The sequence below is a fragment of the Neoarius graeffei genome, chromosome 21, assembly GCF_027579695.1.
Source record: "Neoarius graeffei isolate fNeoGra1 chromosome 21, fNeoGra1.pri, whole genome shotgun sequence".
Taxonomy (NCBI): Eukaryota; Metazoa; Chordata; class Actinopteri; order Siluriformes; family Ariidae; genus Neoarius; species Neoarius graeffei.
The window spans coordinates 42,847,668-42,862,687 of NC_083589.1; the positions used below are offsets into that span (position 1 = coordinate 42,847,668).

General features: G+C 41.5%; 1 protein-coding gene across 1 annotated transcript in view; it reads left to right on the forward strand.

The window, feature by feature from the left end:
* utp20 (UTP20 small subunit processome component) overlaps positions 1-15,020 on the forward strand; it is a 73,467-nt gene that overhangs the window by 46,574 nt on the left and 11,873 nt on the right. Inside the window, exons 30-50 of the mRNA XM_060903170.1 lie at positions 168-427; positions 541-685; positions 784-871; positions 965-1,108; positions 1,223-1,276; positions 1,420-1,572; positions 7,563-7,718; positions 7,826-7,966; positions 8,141-8,278; positions 8,690-8,829; positions 8,911-8,999; positions 9,110-9,417; positions 9,531-9,670; positions 11,238-11,394; positions 11,480-11,578; positions 11,664-11,831; positions 11,916-12,082; positions 12,191-12,332; positions 12,506-12,622; positions 12,757-12,927; positions 13,069-13,200. Coding sequence (XP_060759153.1) covers positions 168-427; positions 541-685; positions 784-871; positions 965-1,108; positions 1,223-1,276; positions 1,420-1,572; positions 7,563-7,718; positions 7,826-7,966; positions 8,141-8,278; positions 8,690-8,829; positions 8,911-8,999; positions 9,110-9,417; positions 9,531-9,670; positions 11,238-11,394; positions 11,480-11,578; positions 11,664-11,831; positions 11,916-12,082; positions 12,191-12,332; positions 12,506-12,622; positions 12,757-12,927; positions 13,069-13,200 — 3,109 coding nt within the window. The remainder of the gene's footprint in view (positions 1-167; positions 428-540; positions 686-783; positions 872-964; positions 1,109-1,222; positions 1,277-1,419; positions 1,573-7,562; positions 7,719-7,825; positions 7,967-8,140; positions 8,279-8,689; positions 8,830-8,910; positions 9,000-9,109; positions 9,418-9,530; positions 9,671-11,237; positions 11,395-11,479; positions 11,579-11,663; positions 11,832-11,915; positions 12,083-12,190; positions 12,333-12,505; positions 12,623-12,756; positions 12,928-13,068; positions 13,201-15,020) is intronic.

Below are 15,020 nucleotides of genomic sequence, written 5' to 3' on the forward strand. Positions count from 1 at the left end.
TTTCAAGTCGTCCATACCGTTCATATTTTTGACCATTTGTTTTAACATTTTGTTTTTCTTCTGTATGGTTGGTGTTGTCCTGCGAAATGTGTTATACAGCTCTTTTCACTGAAATAAAAATGATTAATAAGTACATCTATGGTGTAACCCCATTGCTTGTTTCTCAGGTATTTCCCTTTGCTGGCTAAACAGAGACCGGACCACCCAGAGTGTGACCTCTTGCTCAATGTCTTTGCCCTGCTGTCTTCCAAAAACGTCTCTCCTAACACAGTATCCATGGTATTGGAAATCTGTGAGAATTTACTGAACACGCCAGACTTCGTACCCTCGGAGACAGAGAAGGAGACGGAGACAGAGACGGAGACAGAGTTGAACGTTAATGGTTGCGTTATTCCTGAGCCAGCCCCTAGTTCAGACGTCACCACAGGTAGAAAGCAAGACAAGATGACTAAAGCGTTCTCTCATTTTCCACTCCAAGTGCTCTTTGGAACTAGCTTTTGTGTATCCTGTAAAAATCCCTTTTTTAATCTCTTACAACAGAGTCTTTGAGTGTAGGTTCGAGGCTACTCTTACCTCACATCCCTGCTGTGCTTCAGTACCTCGGTGGAGTGGTGCGCAACTCCGATCGCATCAAAAAGAAGAAATTCCGAGCTCAAGTTAGCAAGGAGCTTAACATCCTCTCCAAGTATGCCTAGCTTTGCTGCTTATAGCTTGTGGTTTGTTATCTGATTATCTACAGGCATAAGTCATTATTTTTATTTATATTTTATTATTCTGTTTCAGGATCAGTAGATTTGTCACTGACAAGGAACAGAGCTCAACACTTATCTCTTTGCTCCTACCGTACCTCCATAAGCCAAAGATTGCAGAGGTATTATCCTTATCTACCACAGCAGTGTAAATTGTGTGTTATTTTTACTGGATTTCTTAAATATGTTTGTCTGTTTGTTTTCCTCTCATACAGGAGACTGAGCTGGACATTTTGAGCACAGTGCAGAACCTGCTGAGGCAATGTTCAGAACCCAGTGTCTTCCTGAAGCCTCTTGGTAAACTCTTCTCCATCATACGCAGCAAGCCGTGCCGCAAAGTCCTGTGTGAGGTCTTCAAGGTCAGATACTGATGATCCAGCTAGCTTTTTATTTATATTCATGTTATATCTATTTTTTAGAGCTATGTATTTTATATATCTCTGCATTCATGTCCATCTTCTTCTCCTCTGCAGACTCTGTCAGACCTGGACAACGAACTGAAGTACATAGTTGATGTTGCTGTGCAGGTAAGAGATTATTAGAGATTATTACAAATCAGAGAGCAATGTTGGCATTAATTTCTGTTTAGCGCCTTACATTATGACCTCCTCTTCCATGTTTCTTTTTGTCTCATCAAACCCCTCCTCTCCTCTTCTCCTCTCCTCTCCAGCTTAATGCCTTTGATAGTCGCCATCTAGATGAGATCCACTTTGATGTGCGCCTGATGGCATTCCAGGCATCTATTAAATACATTGAAGAGATGAACACACTGGATATGAAATACCTCATGGTCATCATGCACAATTGTTTCCACTCTTTTGAAGTGAGTAAGAAGTGTGTGTGTGTGTGTGTGTGTGTGTGTGTACACTGAGAGTTGGCTTCTGCTATTTAACCCTCTGGGGTCTCATGACCTATGGTCATGAGCTTTGGGTAATGACCGAAAGGACAAGATCGCGGATACAAGCGGCCGAAATGAGTTTCCTTCGCAGGGTGGCTGGGCGCTCCCTTAGAGATAGGGTGAGAAGCACAGTCACTCGGGAGGAGCTCAGAGTAGAGCCGCTGCTGCTCCACATCGAGCGGAATCAGCTGAGGTGGCTCGGGCATCTTTTTCGGATGCCTCCTGGACGCCTCCCTGGGGAGGTGTTCCAGGCATGTCCCCCCGGGAGGAGGCCCCGGGGAAGACCCAGGACACGCTGGAGGGACTATGTCTCTCGGCTGGCCTGGGAACGCCTCGGTGTTCTTCCTGAGGAGCTGGCCGAGGTGTCTGGGGAAAGGGAAGTTTGGGCTTCCCTGCTTAGACTGCTGCCTCCGCGACCCGGTCCCGGATAAAGCGGAAGAAGACGAGACGAGACGGGTCTGAGGGTATTTTCTGGCACTCGTGATTTTGGCATGCTCTGATTTTGTTGTCAGTTTCAACAAATCTAAGCAGTATTTTCAAAGTCATATGGCTTTTTTGTATTCAGCACAATATCTATGAAGTATGTATGTTATGATTGTACTTTAAAAAAAAACAGATAAATGAAGCTGTTGTAAAAAGCAGCTTTAGAACTGTGTTGGAATGTGTGAAAAACATGACCTTACCCATTGTGACGAACCGTTTTGGTCACTTGAGGTGATTCTGTTCAGTATTAGGAACGTATCAGGCACAAAAACTTAAATTTGCTCCACTGATTTGGACAATTAACTGGCCATCAAAAAATTTATGTCCTGTTGTTTTGGCAGTGGGAGGGGTGTTCAATGAGAAGAGTAAAAAATTCCATTCAATGAGAAGAGTGAAAACCTCTCCCACTGCCAACTCTTAATCCCATCAGACCAAGTGATCAAAACAGTTCGACAGAATGGGTAAGGTAATGTTTTTTCACACATTCCAACACAGTTCTGAAACTGCTTTTTACAACAGCTTCATTTATATTATTATTTTTTTAAAAGTACAATCATGATAAAAGCTGAATACAAAAAAGTCATATGACTGAAAATACTGCTTAGATTTATTGAAATTGACATCATCATCATCAGAGCATGCCAAAATCATTAGAGTGCCAGAAAAAGATGAAGAAGAAAAGAAGGCAAACAAGCGCTGGTGTACGTTTTGTTTTCTCAAGAAGCACGCAAAGATTACACAGGAAATTTGCCTGAGTAAAATTTACTCAAATTGAAGAAAATTTTACTCTACGCCAGATAACGTTTAGTCCCTCTTTAAAAGACTTGGACAACTTTTGTCATTCAGTATGCAACAAGTGTACACCGAACGAAATTTTGTTGCAATTTGGCTCAGCACAGAATTAAATATGAAGTGTATTAAATCAAATTATGCAGCAGCAAACATATTATAAAGTGCAATAGTATAAAGTGACCTGTGGAATTAGGAATGTTCAAGTTATAAATAGAAGTTTAGAGTTTGGGTTTGGAGTTCAGCAGTCTGGTGACCTGGAGGAAAAGTTACTCTTTTGATAGAGCTGTTTATCCAGAGTCAATTCTTCTCAATTCAGTGTTTAATATTTTACTCTTTGTGGTGGTATTTGACTCTATTTAAGGCCAATTTATGCTGACAATGCAGTCCTCGCAGATAGCGTCGCAGATAGCGTCTGCGTAGCCCCCCCACCTTCGCAGACGCTCTGCGCGCACCTCCCAAAAATTGTGACCACCGCAGAAGCCTCGCAGACAAGAGGGCTCTGATTGGTCCACTCTACATCCGCTGTACACACACTTCCGCTTCCCTACTTTCCCGGTTTGGTTTGTTTTCACTACCGCCATTTTTAAAAACACGAGCGAAGATGGAGCAGCACGAAGAGCGGTTGATTGAGGAAGTGAGGAAGTACGTACATCTATACGACTCCAGTTCTAGTCATTATAAGTAACCGGAGGATAAACACTCCACTAACCACACCCACCAACTACTCCTAGCGATTTCGCGACTTCGCGCCCCCTTGCGTTGTGGCGGTGAATAACATCGCGCACGCCTATTACTCCCCGCTCAACGATAAATTACAACTGTCTGCGACAAGCTATCTGCGAAAGCCTTGTCGCAAGAGCATGCAGAGGCCCTTAGTGTGTCTTGAAATGAACTCTTGTACTATTTTACTCAGTTCAGAGCCACAACCAACTGTTACACAATAACTCTGTAATTTTGCTCCCACTCCAAATTTTACACACTAAACTCAAAATAGAGCAAAATGAACTATTTTTAAGGAAAATACTTTTAACTGTGGAAATATTGCTCAGTCATTTTTCCTGTGTATGCACTACAGCGCATGCATGTCAACCGATACGCTCATAAGAAATACAGTGCCTTGCAAAAGTATTCATACCCCTTGAACTTTTTCACATTTTTCCACCTTACAACCACGAACTTAAGTTTTTTATTGAGATTTTATGTGATAGACCAACACAGAGTAGCACATAATTGTGAAGTGAAACGAAAATGTTAAATGGTCTTCAAAATTTTAAACAAATAAAAATCTGAAAAATGTGGTGTGCATTAGTATTCAGCCCCCTGTCCTGTGATACCTCTAAATACAATCCAGTGCAATCAACTGCCTTCAGAAGTCATCTAATTAGTTAATAGAGTCCTACTGTGTGTAATTTACTCTCAGCATAAATACACTTGTTCTGTGAAAGCCTCAGTGGTTTGTTAGAGAACACTGAAGAACAAACAGCATCATGAAGACCAAAGAACTCACCAGACAGGTCAGGGATAAAGTTCTGGAGAAGTTTAAAGCAGGGTTAGGTGATAAAAAAATATCCCAAGCTCTGAACATCTCAAGAAGCACTGTTCAATCCATCATTCAAAAATGGAAAAAGTATGGCACAACTGCAAACCTACCAAGACATGGCTGTCCACCTAAACTGACAGAGCGAGCAAGGAGAGCACTGGTCAGAGAAGCAGCCAAGAGGCCCATGATCACTCTGGAGGAGCTGCAGAAATCCACAGCTCAGGTGGGAGAATCTGTGCACAGGACAACTATAAGTCGTACACTCCACAAATCTGGCCTTTTTGGAAGAGTGGCAAGAAGAAAGCCATTGTTGAAAGACAGGCATAAGAAATGTAGGGGACACAGCAAACATGTGGAAGAAGGTGCTTTGGTCAGATGAGACCAAAGTTGAACTTTTTGGCCTAAACGCAAAGTGCTATGTGTGGCGGAAAACTAACACTGCTCATCACCCTGCACACACCATCCCCACTGTGAAACATGGTGGTGGCAGCATCATGCTATGGGGATGCTTTTCTTCAGCAGGGACAGGGAAGCTGGTCAGAGTTGATGGGAAGATGGATGGAACTAAATACAGGCCAATCCTGGAAGAAAACCTGTTGGAGGCTGCAAAAGACTTGAGACTGGGAAGGAGAGTCACCTTCCAGCAAGACAATGACCCTAAACATACAGCCAGAGCTACAATGGAATGGCTTAGATCAAAGAATATTCATGTGTTAGAATGGCCCAGTCAAAGTCCAGACCTAAATCCCACTGAGCATCTGTGGCAAGACTTGAAAATTGCTGTTCACAGACGCTCTCCATCCAATCTGGCTGAGCTTGAGCTATTTTGCAAAGAAGAATGGGCAAAAATTTCAGTGTCTAGATGTGCAAAGCTGGTAGAGACATACCACAAAAGACTTGCAGCTGTAATTGCAGCAAAAGGTGGCTCTGCAAAGTATTGATGCAGGGGGGCTGAATACTAATGCACATCACATTTTCCAGATTTTTATTTGTTTAAAATTTTGAAGACCATTTATCATTTTCGTTTCACTTCACAATTATGTGCTACTCTGTGTTGGTCTATCACATAAAATCTCAATAAAAAACTTTTAAGTTCGTGGTTGTAAGGTGGAAAAATGTGAAAAAGTTCAAGGGGTATGAATACTTTTGCAAGGCACTGTAGAAGAAATATTTACACATACTCAAGTTGATCTTCAGCTGGATTGGGTCGAACTTCAAAATGACACCGCTCATCATCAGTGTCGCGGTTCTCAAGATTGAACTGAATCGCTGTCCTGAATCATGAATTGGATCACTCTCCTGAAATTGAATCCATCCATTATCTGTAGCCGCTTATCCTGTACAGGGTCACAGGCAAGCTGGAGCCTATCCCAGCTGACTATGGGCGAGAGGTGGGGTACAACCTGGAAGAGTCACCAGGTCATCGCAGGGCTGACACAGAGACACAACCGACCATTCACACTCACATTCACACCTACGGTCAATTTAGAGCCACCAATTAGCCTAACCTGCATGTCTCTGGACTGTGGGGGAAACCGGAGCACCCAGAGGAAACCCACACAGACACAGGGAGAACATGCAAACTCCACACAGAAAGGCCTTCACCGGCTGCTGGGCTCGAACCCGGACCTTCTCTCTGTGAGGCGACAGTGCAAACCACTACACCACCGTGCCTTGAAATTGAATCACTGTCCTGAATCATGAATTGGAATACTCTCCTGAAATTGAATCACTTTCCTGAATCATCCGAAGTGCCTCCTGAACATCAAATCGCCATGCTACTGTATCTTACAACAAGTTTTACCTCCAAACAAGTAGGCCAAACTATGGCTGATATATTTTATCCTATTTATGGTGGATGTTCCTACAGCGAAAGAGAAACCAATCGAAACTGAAAGAGTGAAAGTGATTATCGTGCCGCTACCATGTGAATAGTCTTTTATGAATGCGTAAGTGGGTGCTCAGCGTGCCGACTCCGGTGTGACCGAGGAAGGTCACAAGTTTTGTGTTTCATCTAATTTAGGTAATTTAAAAAATATATTATTTGCCACTGGGCACATAGGAAAGTATAAAGTCTCTGTTGATATGTTTATCATTTATGATAACTCGTGAAAATATTTATCTAAATACATGACCTACTTGGCGGCACGGTGGTGTAGTGGTTAGCGCTGTCGCCTCACAGCAAGAAGGTCCGGGTTCGAGCCCCGTGGCCGGCGAGGGCCTTTCTGTGCGGAGTTTGCATGTTCTCCCCGTGTCCGCGTGGGTTTCCTCCGGGTGCTCCGGTTTCCCCCACAGTCCAAAGACATGCAGGTTAGGTTAACTGGCGACTCTAAATTGACCGTAGGTGTGAATGTGAGTGTGAATGGTTGTCTGTGTCTATGTGTCAGCCCTGTGATGACCTGGTGACTTGTCCAGGGTGTACTCCGCCTTTCGCCCGTAGTCAGCTGGGATAGGCTCCAGCTTGCCTGCGACCCTGTAGAAGGATAAAGCGGCTAGAGATAATGAGATGAGATGACATGACCTACTTGTTCTAAACCTGCCGAGCTTTGCTGGCGAAGCTCTCAACCCCAAAGTGTTAAAGGCTATTTATGTGCACGGCTTTGTTGAATACATAATTCTGATTGGTCACTTATGGCATTCTGCTGTATGTTATTTCTGAATAACCAACCGCTGCTATGAATAACAGATTGTTGCTATGGACACAGTTCTGATTATTGTACGTGGTCCTCCAGAGTCTATCGTATCAATCTGCAGAAAGAAGTCCATTAAATTTTGTTGGTTTAATAATCAAATGAACCATGTCTGCTCACTTGTCGATTCACACGAAGCGTTACACCATCAGTGGAAATGTTCAGTTTATCATGAATTATAATGCCAAGTAGGCTAATCTTAATCAGGCTACAGGATTTATGTTGCTGTGGACGCAGTTCCAACCGTAGAATCTAATGGACGATTTTTAGCATAAGCAATAAAATAATTTTTAAATCAGTATTTTGTGTCAAATTATTGATTTCCATAGTAAGTATTGGATCTCTTATGCAGGTGAGATTGTGGTGCTCGAATTGTTCTTTGAATAATTGTGTTTTTGTGTGCGTTTTAGATTGGCGACATGTCTCTGGCAGACAGTGCCACTTTGTGTCTTTCAGCTATACTTGTGCAGCTGGCTGCAGTGGGCTGCCCTGAGCAGGAATATAAAGAGATTGTGCAGTACACCGTATTGGATGCCGTGAGGAGAGGGTTGAAAAGCAAAACAGAGGTATACTTACGGTTCACTTGTGTGTATGGCTTCAATAACTAAGGCTGAGCCAAAAGCATGCACAGGTACATATTGATGAGCTTGTCGTGTTCTCATCCTGTATACAGAGTGTGAGGAACGATTACACTTCAGTCCTGGCCTGTCTGGTGAAAACTTTCCCCAGTCGCTCAGAGTTCAGAGACCTGGTGCAGCTCACCAACTACACAGACCCAGAGTCAGACTTCTTTGAGCACATGAAGCACATTCAGGTAAAAGCACAGCTTTTTGATTGGTTTTGAAGTAAAAATAATAATGCAATCGGGAAGTGAATCTGAAATGTAGCTGTAATCTCAGTCGTTTTAGCGCCATATGACCACTTGTTCTCTTACTTTATTTATTTTGACTACAAAAGTGTGTCTTTGGGGTGTGTTCATGGACTTCAGGTACACCGTAGAGGACGAGCGCTCAGAAAGCTTGCCAAGCAGCTGACCGAAGGCACAGTGGTGATGTCTTCGCGGACCATGCAGAACTTTATCATGCCCTATGCCATGATTGCACTATTTGATGAGAAACTTCTCAAGGTAGATATAATTAGTGTGTAAACATCATTATTTATACCATAACCATGGAAAATACTTTCTGATTGGATGATGGGTGTCTATTTATTTTTTTTCCCCTTCTAATTTTTAGACAGCCGCAGGTACAAATATTAAGAAAATGGCATTAAATTTTTTTTTTTGGGGGGTGGGGGGGGTGCTTAAGCAGAAAGGAATTAGTCGGAGGCTGTCATGCACTGAAGTGTTTTAATTAAAAGTGACGAACACAAAATAACATGGTATCCTTCAAGATATAACTGTAGCAGTTATACACCAGTCACCTGGGTGAGACTAGAAAGTGGTGTGAAATGAAAAGGGTTTTCTACTTCCATTCAGTTATGCTAACTATAATATATAATTGGTGTTAATAGCAACACGCTGTTTTTCACTATGCAGCATGAAGCGATGACCACCGCAGCAATTGAAGTTATTGGAGCAGTGTGTAAGCGCCTCACCTGGTCTAAATACCTGTACTACCTGAAGCACTTTATCCATGTGCTCCAAATGGGAATAGTTGAGCAGAAACTGGCTGTTAGGTGAGGAAGAGTTCTGTGACTGTGAGTATCATAAGATTCATGTGAACACGAGTAACCTTGCTGCACTGCTCCCTCGGACAGTTTGCTGCTGATTATTCTGGAGGCCTTTCACTTTGACCATGAGAGTCTGAGCAAAGAAATCGAGGCAGCCAAGAACAGAAAGGCAGATGGTGAGTCTGGAGAATCATGTTGCTGCCATGTTATTATCTATCTCTATTAGGTCCTGCCTCAATTATGATGCAACTTGTGTGTGTGTTTTGTTCCCCCCCTCCAATTTCAGAGCCAACTGTTCTGAAGGGAGAAGCAGAAGAGGAGCAAGCAGAAGCCATGGATTCAGATGAAAGTGACACTGACGATGTCATGGAGACCAAAGATGCTATTGCCACAGAGACTGTTGAAATGGACACGGGCGAAGTTGACTCTGCCAAGCCCAAAGGCGGCATAAAGGCTAAACCAAGGAGAGGACCCCCTGTTGCTAGCAGTGGTCTTCCACAGAGTCAAGAGGAGCTGGAGGCTCTTATCTCCTCCATTCATCACACTGTCACTCAGAGCATTTTGCCCAGACTACATAAATGTCTAGTAGCCAAGGTCAGTGTTCAGTTTTACATTTTTATTCCTCATGTCTTAGGTCACTTTATTGTTTGTAACTAATGCCAGCAGTGTGGAAGAAAAAAAAAAAGATTTTGTGTGTATGTGTGTAGGTGAAGAGAGACGATGAACATAAGACAGTGAAATCAAAGGAAGTGATGGATGAGGAGGTGGTAAGAGTGCCCATCGCCTTTGCTATGGTCCGGCTCATGCAGACTTTTCCACAGGAAGTTATGGAAACCAACTTGCCTGGGTGTGTACTATGTGTATGTTAGAAATTTTAAGTTTTTAGCATAAATACTTTACCTTCTCGTGTTGAAAATATTTTCACTCGTTCGCTTTGCTCACTCGTGAATATATTCACCACTCAAAGATAAATTTCATATCTCCGCACAACTGTTTAAGATCCTCTCTCGTTCTCGTGTGTATCTTTTTTTAATATATACTGTATATCTCGAGGACACCCCTAGTCATTCATAGGTTTTTCTGTATTTTGAGTATTTTCTACATTGTCGAACAATACTGAAGATGTCAAAACTCTGAAATAACACATGGAACGTATACGGAATTATGTGGTAAACAAAAAAAGTGCTCAAACAAATGTTTCATATTTTAGATTCGTCAAAGTAGCCAGCGGTTACCTTGATGACACTTTGCACACCTTTTGGCATTATCTTAACCAGCTTCATGAGGTCGTCACCTGGAACGCTTTTCAATTAACAGGTGCCTCATCAAAAGTTAATTAGTGCAATTGCTTGCCACTTTAATGCCTTTGAGATCAAATAGTACATAATAATAATAATACAGTAAATAGCTTTATTCCATAACTGTAGTAATCCATATTGTCAAGAACTGCTCAACTAAGTAAAGAGAAATGACCGTCCATTACTTTAAGACATGACGTGTCTTTTAATTAATAAAAATAAAGAAAAACCATTAAATTAGAAGGTGCGTCCAAACTTTTGACTGGTACTGAATGTTTTGTTGGCTGATTTAGAAAATTCCAATATTTACACCTTGAGACCAGAGTTCAACAAATGATCATACTGTAATTTATTTTTTGCTCATTTATGCAGATATACTTTTATTCCCCGCCACGAAGTGCTCAGGGGGGTATAGTCCTTCTGTCTGTTCGTCCGTCCATTTCAGTCTGGACAAGTTTTCTCAGAAACTACATAAGCTACATTAATGAAATTTTGCGTGCTCATATTACTGTTCATGATCTAAGTTGAGTTTGAAAATCTTTTAATTATTATTTTCAGAGTTATGGCCCTTCATTTTCGTTATTGGACTTTGTACAAGTGGACTCGGTCTGGACAAGTTTTCTAGGGAACTACATAAGCTGCATCAATGAAACTTTGCGTGCTCATACTACTGAAAAAAGCTGGGTAGCGTTTTATGAAGGTGTCATAGCACTTACGACGACATAAGTCGATATTAAAGCAATGGGCTTATAAGGGTGTATGTGTTAAGAGGTCTTCATAAAATGCTTGTGGTGGGGGATAGTGATGGCCATGTCTTCTTGTTAGTTTTGGTTTCAAGAAACATTAGTTCGTGTTAAATAAATGTGAATTTTGTTAACATTTAAATAAATGTCACTCAATTATTTATATAATAGGTTAACTTTGTTAACATTCCTGTCATTTGTGAGTAGTAAATAATGCATTAAGTAATAAAGGCAAACTAATAAAACACAAACTTAGTTGCAACTTTTTTTTTTTGTAGGCAATGTTGAATGGTTTTGTATAAACCTTTCCTATTTTTTTTTTTTGAGCTGAAGGCAGTATTAAGTAGCCCACTGATTATAAATGTATACACAGGATACTCCTCAAAGTGTGTGTCCACCTGAAGAGCCGTTTCCAGGAGATCCGTGACGTAGCCCGAAACACGTTGATCAAGATTATTGTGGCCTTGGGGCATAATTATCTGCAGTATCTTCTCACAGAGATGCAGGGAGTTCTTGTAAAGGGCTACCAGGTAAAAACTACATAACAGCCTTCTCAGTTAACTAAGCCTAAACTAAGTTGCTATGAAATATTAAATTGTTTATTCTGTTTTTTAGATCCATGTCTTGACCTTCACTGTTTACCATCTGCTGTCAGTCCTGAAACCATCCTTGAAAGCTGGAGACCTTGATCCTTGCTTGGACATTCTGATAGCGGTACGTGATCCTGTCTGTACTGTCGTGTGTGTATATTTGGCTAAGTGGGTAGTGTGCAATAGCTGATATAGAGAATCTTTCTCAGATTTTCAACAATGAGCTGTTTGGCTCTCTTGCGGAGGAAAAGGAAATCAAGGGTATTGTTTCAAAAGTGATGGAGGCCCGTCACAGCAAGAGCTCAGACTCGTATGAGCTTTTGGCTCAGTTCTGCAGCCAGGAGAGGGTCACGCAGCTCATCCTTCCGCTCAAAGTGGTAAGTGGCCAATCAGTTGTTGACAAAATTGAAAATCTTTGCCCACAAGCATTTCCAATGACAATACTGGTGCATGATTGATAGATTTTGGAGAAGACGGCCAGCCTGAAAGTGTCTCGGCGAGTGCACAGTGTTTTGAGGAGAGTCGTAGCAGGACTACTTCTGAATCCGAGTATGACCCCTCAGTCCATTCTGCTGCTGAGCCATGGCCTGGTCAGCCAGAGCCTGCCACTCATCACAAGCAAGAGCAAGTACGTCTCTCTTTGTCTCTCACTCACTCATGGACACAATCGCGCACCCACCAGAAAGTAATGTCCTATAGTTCTATTAAAGTAACATCGTGTATCTTTGTGTTTCAGACAGAAGGCTGCTCCTCCTCCAGACCCCCGACTGCCACCTCGTAGCTGCTTGCTCCTACCCCCAACCCCGAAGAGAGGCGGAGAGAAGGCGGCCCTCAGCAGCCAGACCAACATGCACATCCTAGTGAACACGGGCCTGAGTGTAAGAACACAAACATTACCTGATAGATTCTTGATTTTCATAAAGGATTCTGAATGTCCCAGTTCTCACCTTCTAATTTGATGACTTGATGTCCTGTTGAATTATGATGTTCTACGTACTTGTATTGTGGCTTGACTTATTTATTTTTATTATATATCCGTGTACACATGCAGCTGCTCCATGGTAGTTTGAAAACTTCCAAGGTCAACTCCTCCGTGGCATCCATACGGGAGATGTTGGACCCATTTGTGTCTCTTCTGCTGGACTGTCTCAGCTCCATGCACGTCAAGGTCTGTCCCATGTGTCTCACTGGGAGTGGCTTTACCTTGGGATGATCACCAAACTGTTTGTATATAATGTTTCAGCATGTTTTATTTGTAACCCTACCCTGCTGGTGTGTGTGTGTGTGTGTGTGTGTGTGTAGGTGATCACGGAGTCTTTGCAGACCTTCATTTGGATCCTGAAATTTCCTCTTCCTGCAGTGGAGCAAAATGCTGACCAACTCACCAAGCAGCTGTTCGTTCTGCTGAAGGACTACGCAAAAGCGGGAGCTGGCCACGGAGAAAACTTCCACCTCGTCCAGAACTGCTTCAAGGTGCACAGACCTGCTGACATACACATACAGTTTTCTGATTAAATTAATTCTGCTTTCATCCTTCTGCTTCATATCCATCTCACTCAGTCTTGTCTTTTTGGTTTGCCTTTTTTTAATATCTTGTCTGTTTTTATCTTTTAGGCCATAACTGTCCTAGTGAAGAATATGACGAAAAACCGCATTTCACATACGCAGCTGCAAGTGCTGCTGGGATACGCTGAAGAGGACATCTATGATAATTCGCGTCAAGCCACTGCATTCGGCCTGCTCAAGGTGTATTTTGACACCGAGATAAAATTGCATATTCATTAACTGATCTCAGACACTTATTGTAAGCATTGGAACCCTACTTGAAGGGACGCTCTGAGAAAAGGAAATATTTATCCATCAGCACATTGGAACATCTCTAGACCTGTCTATCTACATGGCTTTCAAAGAAAGTGCTACAGTAATATTGGCTTCGGCTTTATGTGGAGTGTTTAGGAAATTACTTTCAAATTTTTCTCATAGACTTCTGTAGTGTTGACTGCACACTCCGAAGTATAAATCATTTTCTACATCTAATTTCCATCCTCCTCTTTAGCTGCTAAATATTATTTGCATAATTGTACATCTTTGTCTCGCAAACAGTGAAAGAAAATCACAATTGAACAAGTGTTGCCAGGCAAAACAAACCTCGCCGGGTAGCACTTATGATGAATATGAAGGAAGATGATATGAAAAAAATAGATACCCTATGGGTACATGTGGCTACCGCTTATAAATAAAATTGTGTTCTGATACCATGTCCATACAGTAAATATTTACTCTGAGGTAGCAGCCACAAAAATTAAGCATAATCCAAAAATTAACAATTTAAAAATCACAGAAGTAAAATATGCCAAGTGTCTGTACTTTTATATTATTCTACTCCTACCTCTTACAGTTTTCGAAACTGAAACCTCCGAACCGAGGCTGACATACACACGCTGTCGCCATGATCCAAACTCTTATTTCCTGGAAATGGCCCGGCGCTAGAGCTCAGTGGAACGCACTTTCCCTCTGTAATAAGCATAAACATGTCTGAAAGCGATTTCTTTAGTCTAGTCCAGGGGTTTTCAAAGTGTGGGAGAGTCAGCCCCCCCTTGGAGAGCAAATAAACAACAGCGCCCCCCCTTACAATTTTTGTTGTTGCTATACTTAATGTTCCATTCATATTTTAAAAAAAAATGGTTGTTTTACACATTTTTTTCTTTTTCACATTTTAAACATCTGTGCTTTTTAAAACATCTTGTTTTACACATTTTAAACATCCCATAGCATGGTTAGCTAGCACCTCTTGGCAGACAACACACTGTAGCAGTGGAGCATCTTCAGATCCAGTCCATGAAAATCCAAACTTTAAATAATTGTGGTCATACCTCCTTCTTTTTCCAGTCCCCCCCGGATTCTGCGGGCCTTTTTTGTGATTGTTGCGGGCTAAAATGTCTGATGTTGCGGGGGTTTCCAAAAAAATTGCGATGAAAGTTGCGGTGTTTAGGTTTTTGTTGCGATTACATTGTGGGAGGAAGTGAAAGTTGCGAGAAATTGTTGCGATTTTCTCTTTTTGTGATTAAAATTGAGTGATATGTTAAATATTAAGTTATTACTGAAAAACTATTGATTAAAAAACAAAGACACTGAGAAATGGTCCTATAAACAACTTTACTAATATAAAAGATTACCAGGACTACAAAAATGCAGAAAAATAGGCTTTACTTATCCAAATGCACCTGTTGGTTCAAAAGTTAAAGTGCAGAGAACCTCACAGCACAACATGATGTTACCTTAAAATATAATATATATGCTTCAGCTTTCATGTAAGAAAAAAAACTATTAATACTAGTACTGTGTGCAGGCAGTCTCTCCTGAAGACTAAATTAAACAATAATTATAAACTAATAAAATAAATGGCTCAGGCTTCATAGAAGGAAAAAAAAACAATTTGAACAGAATCTCACAGTATGATGCTGAAGCTGCCTAAACAATGGAAAATAAAATACCATTTTGGCAAAAATGTTGGCATCCATTAATTTCTTGTATTAAGTAAAAAAATAAAGTGCACACAGTCCTTC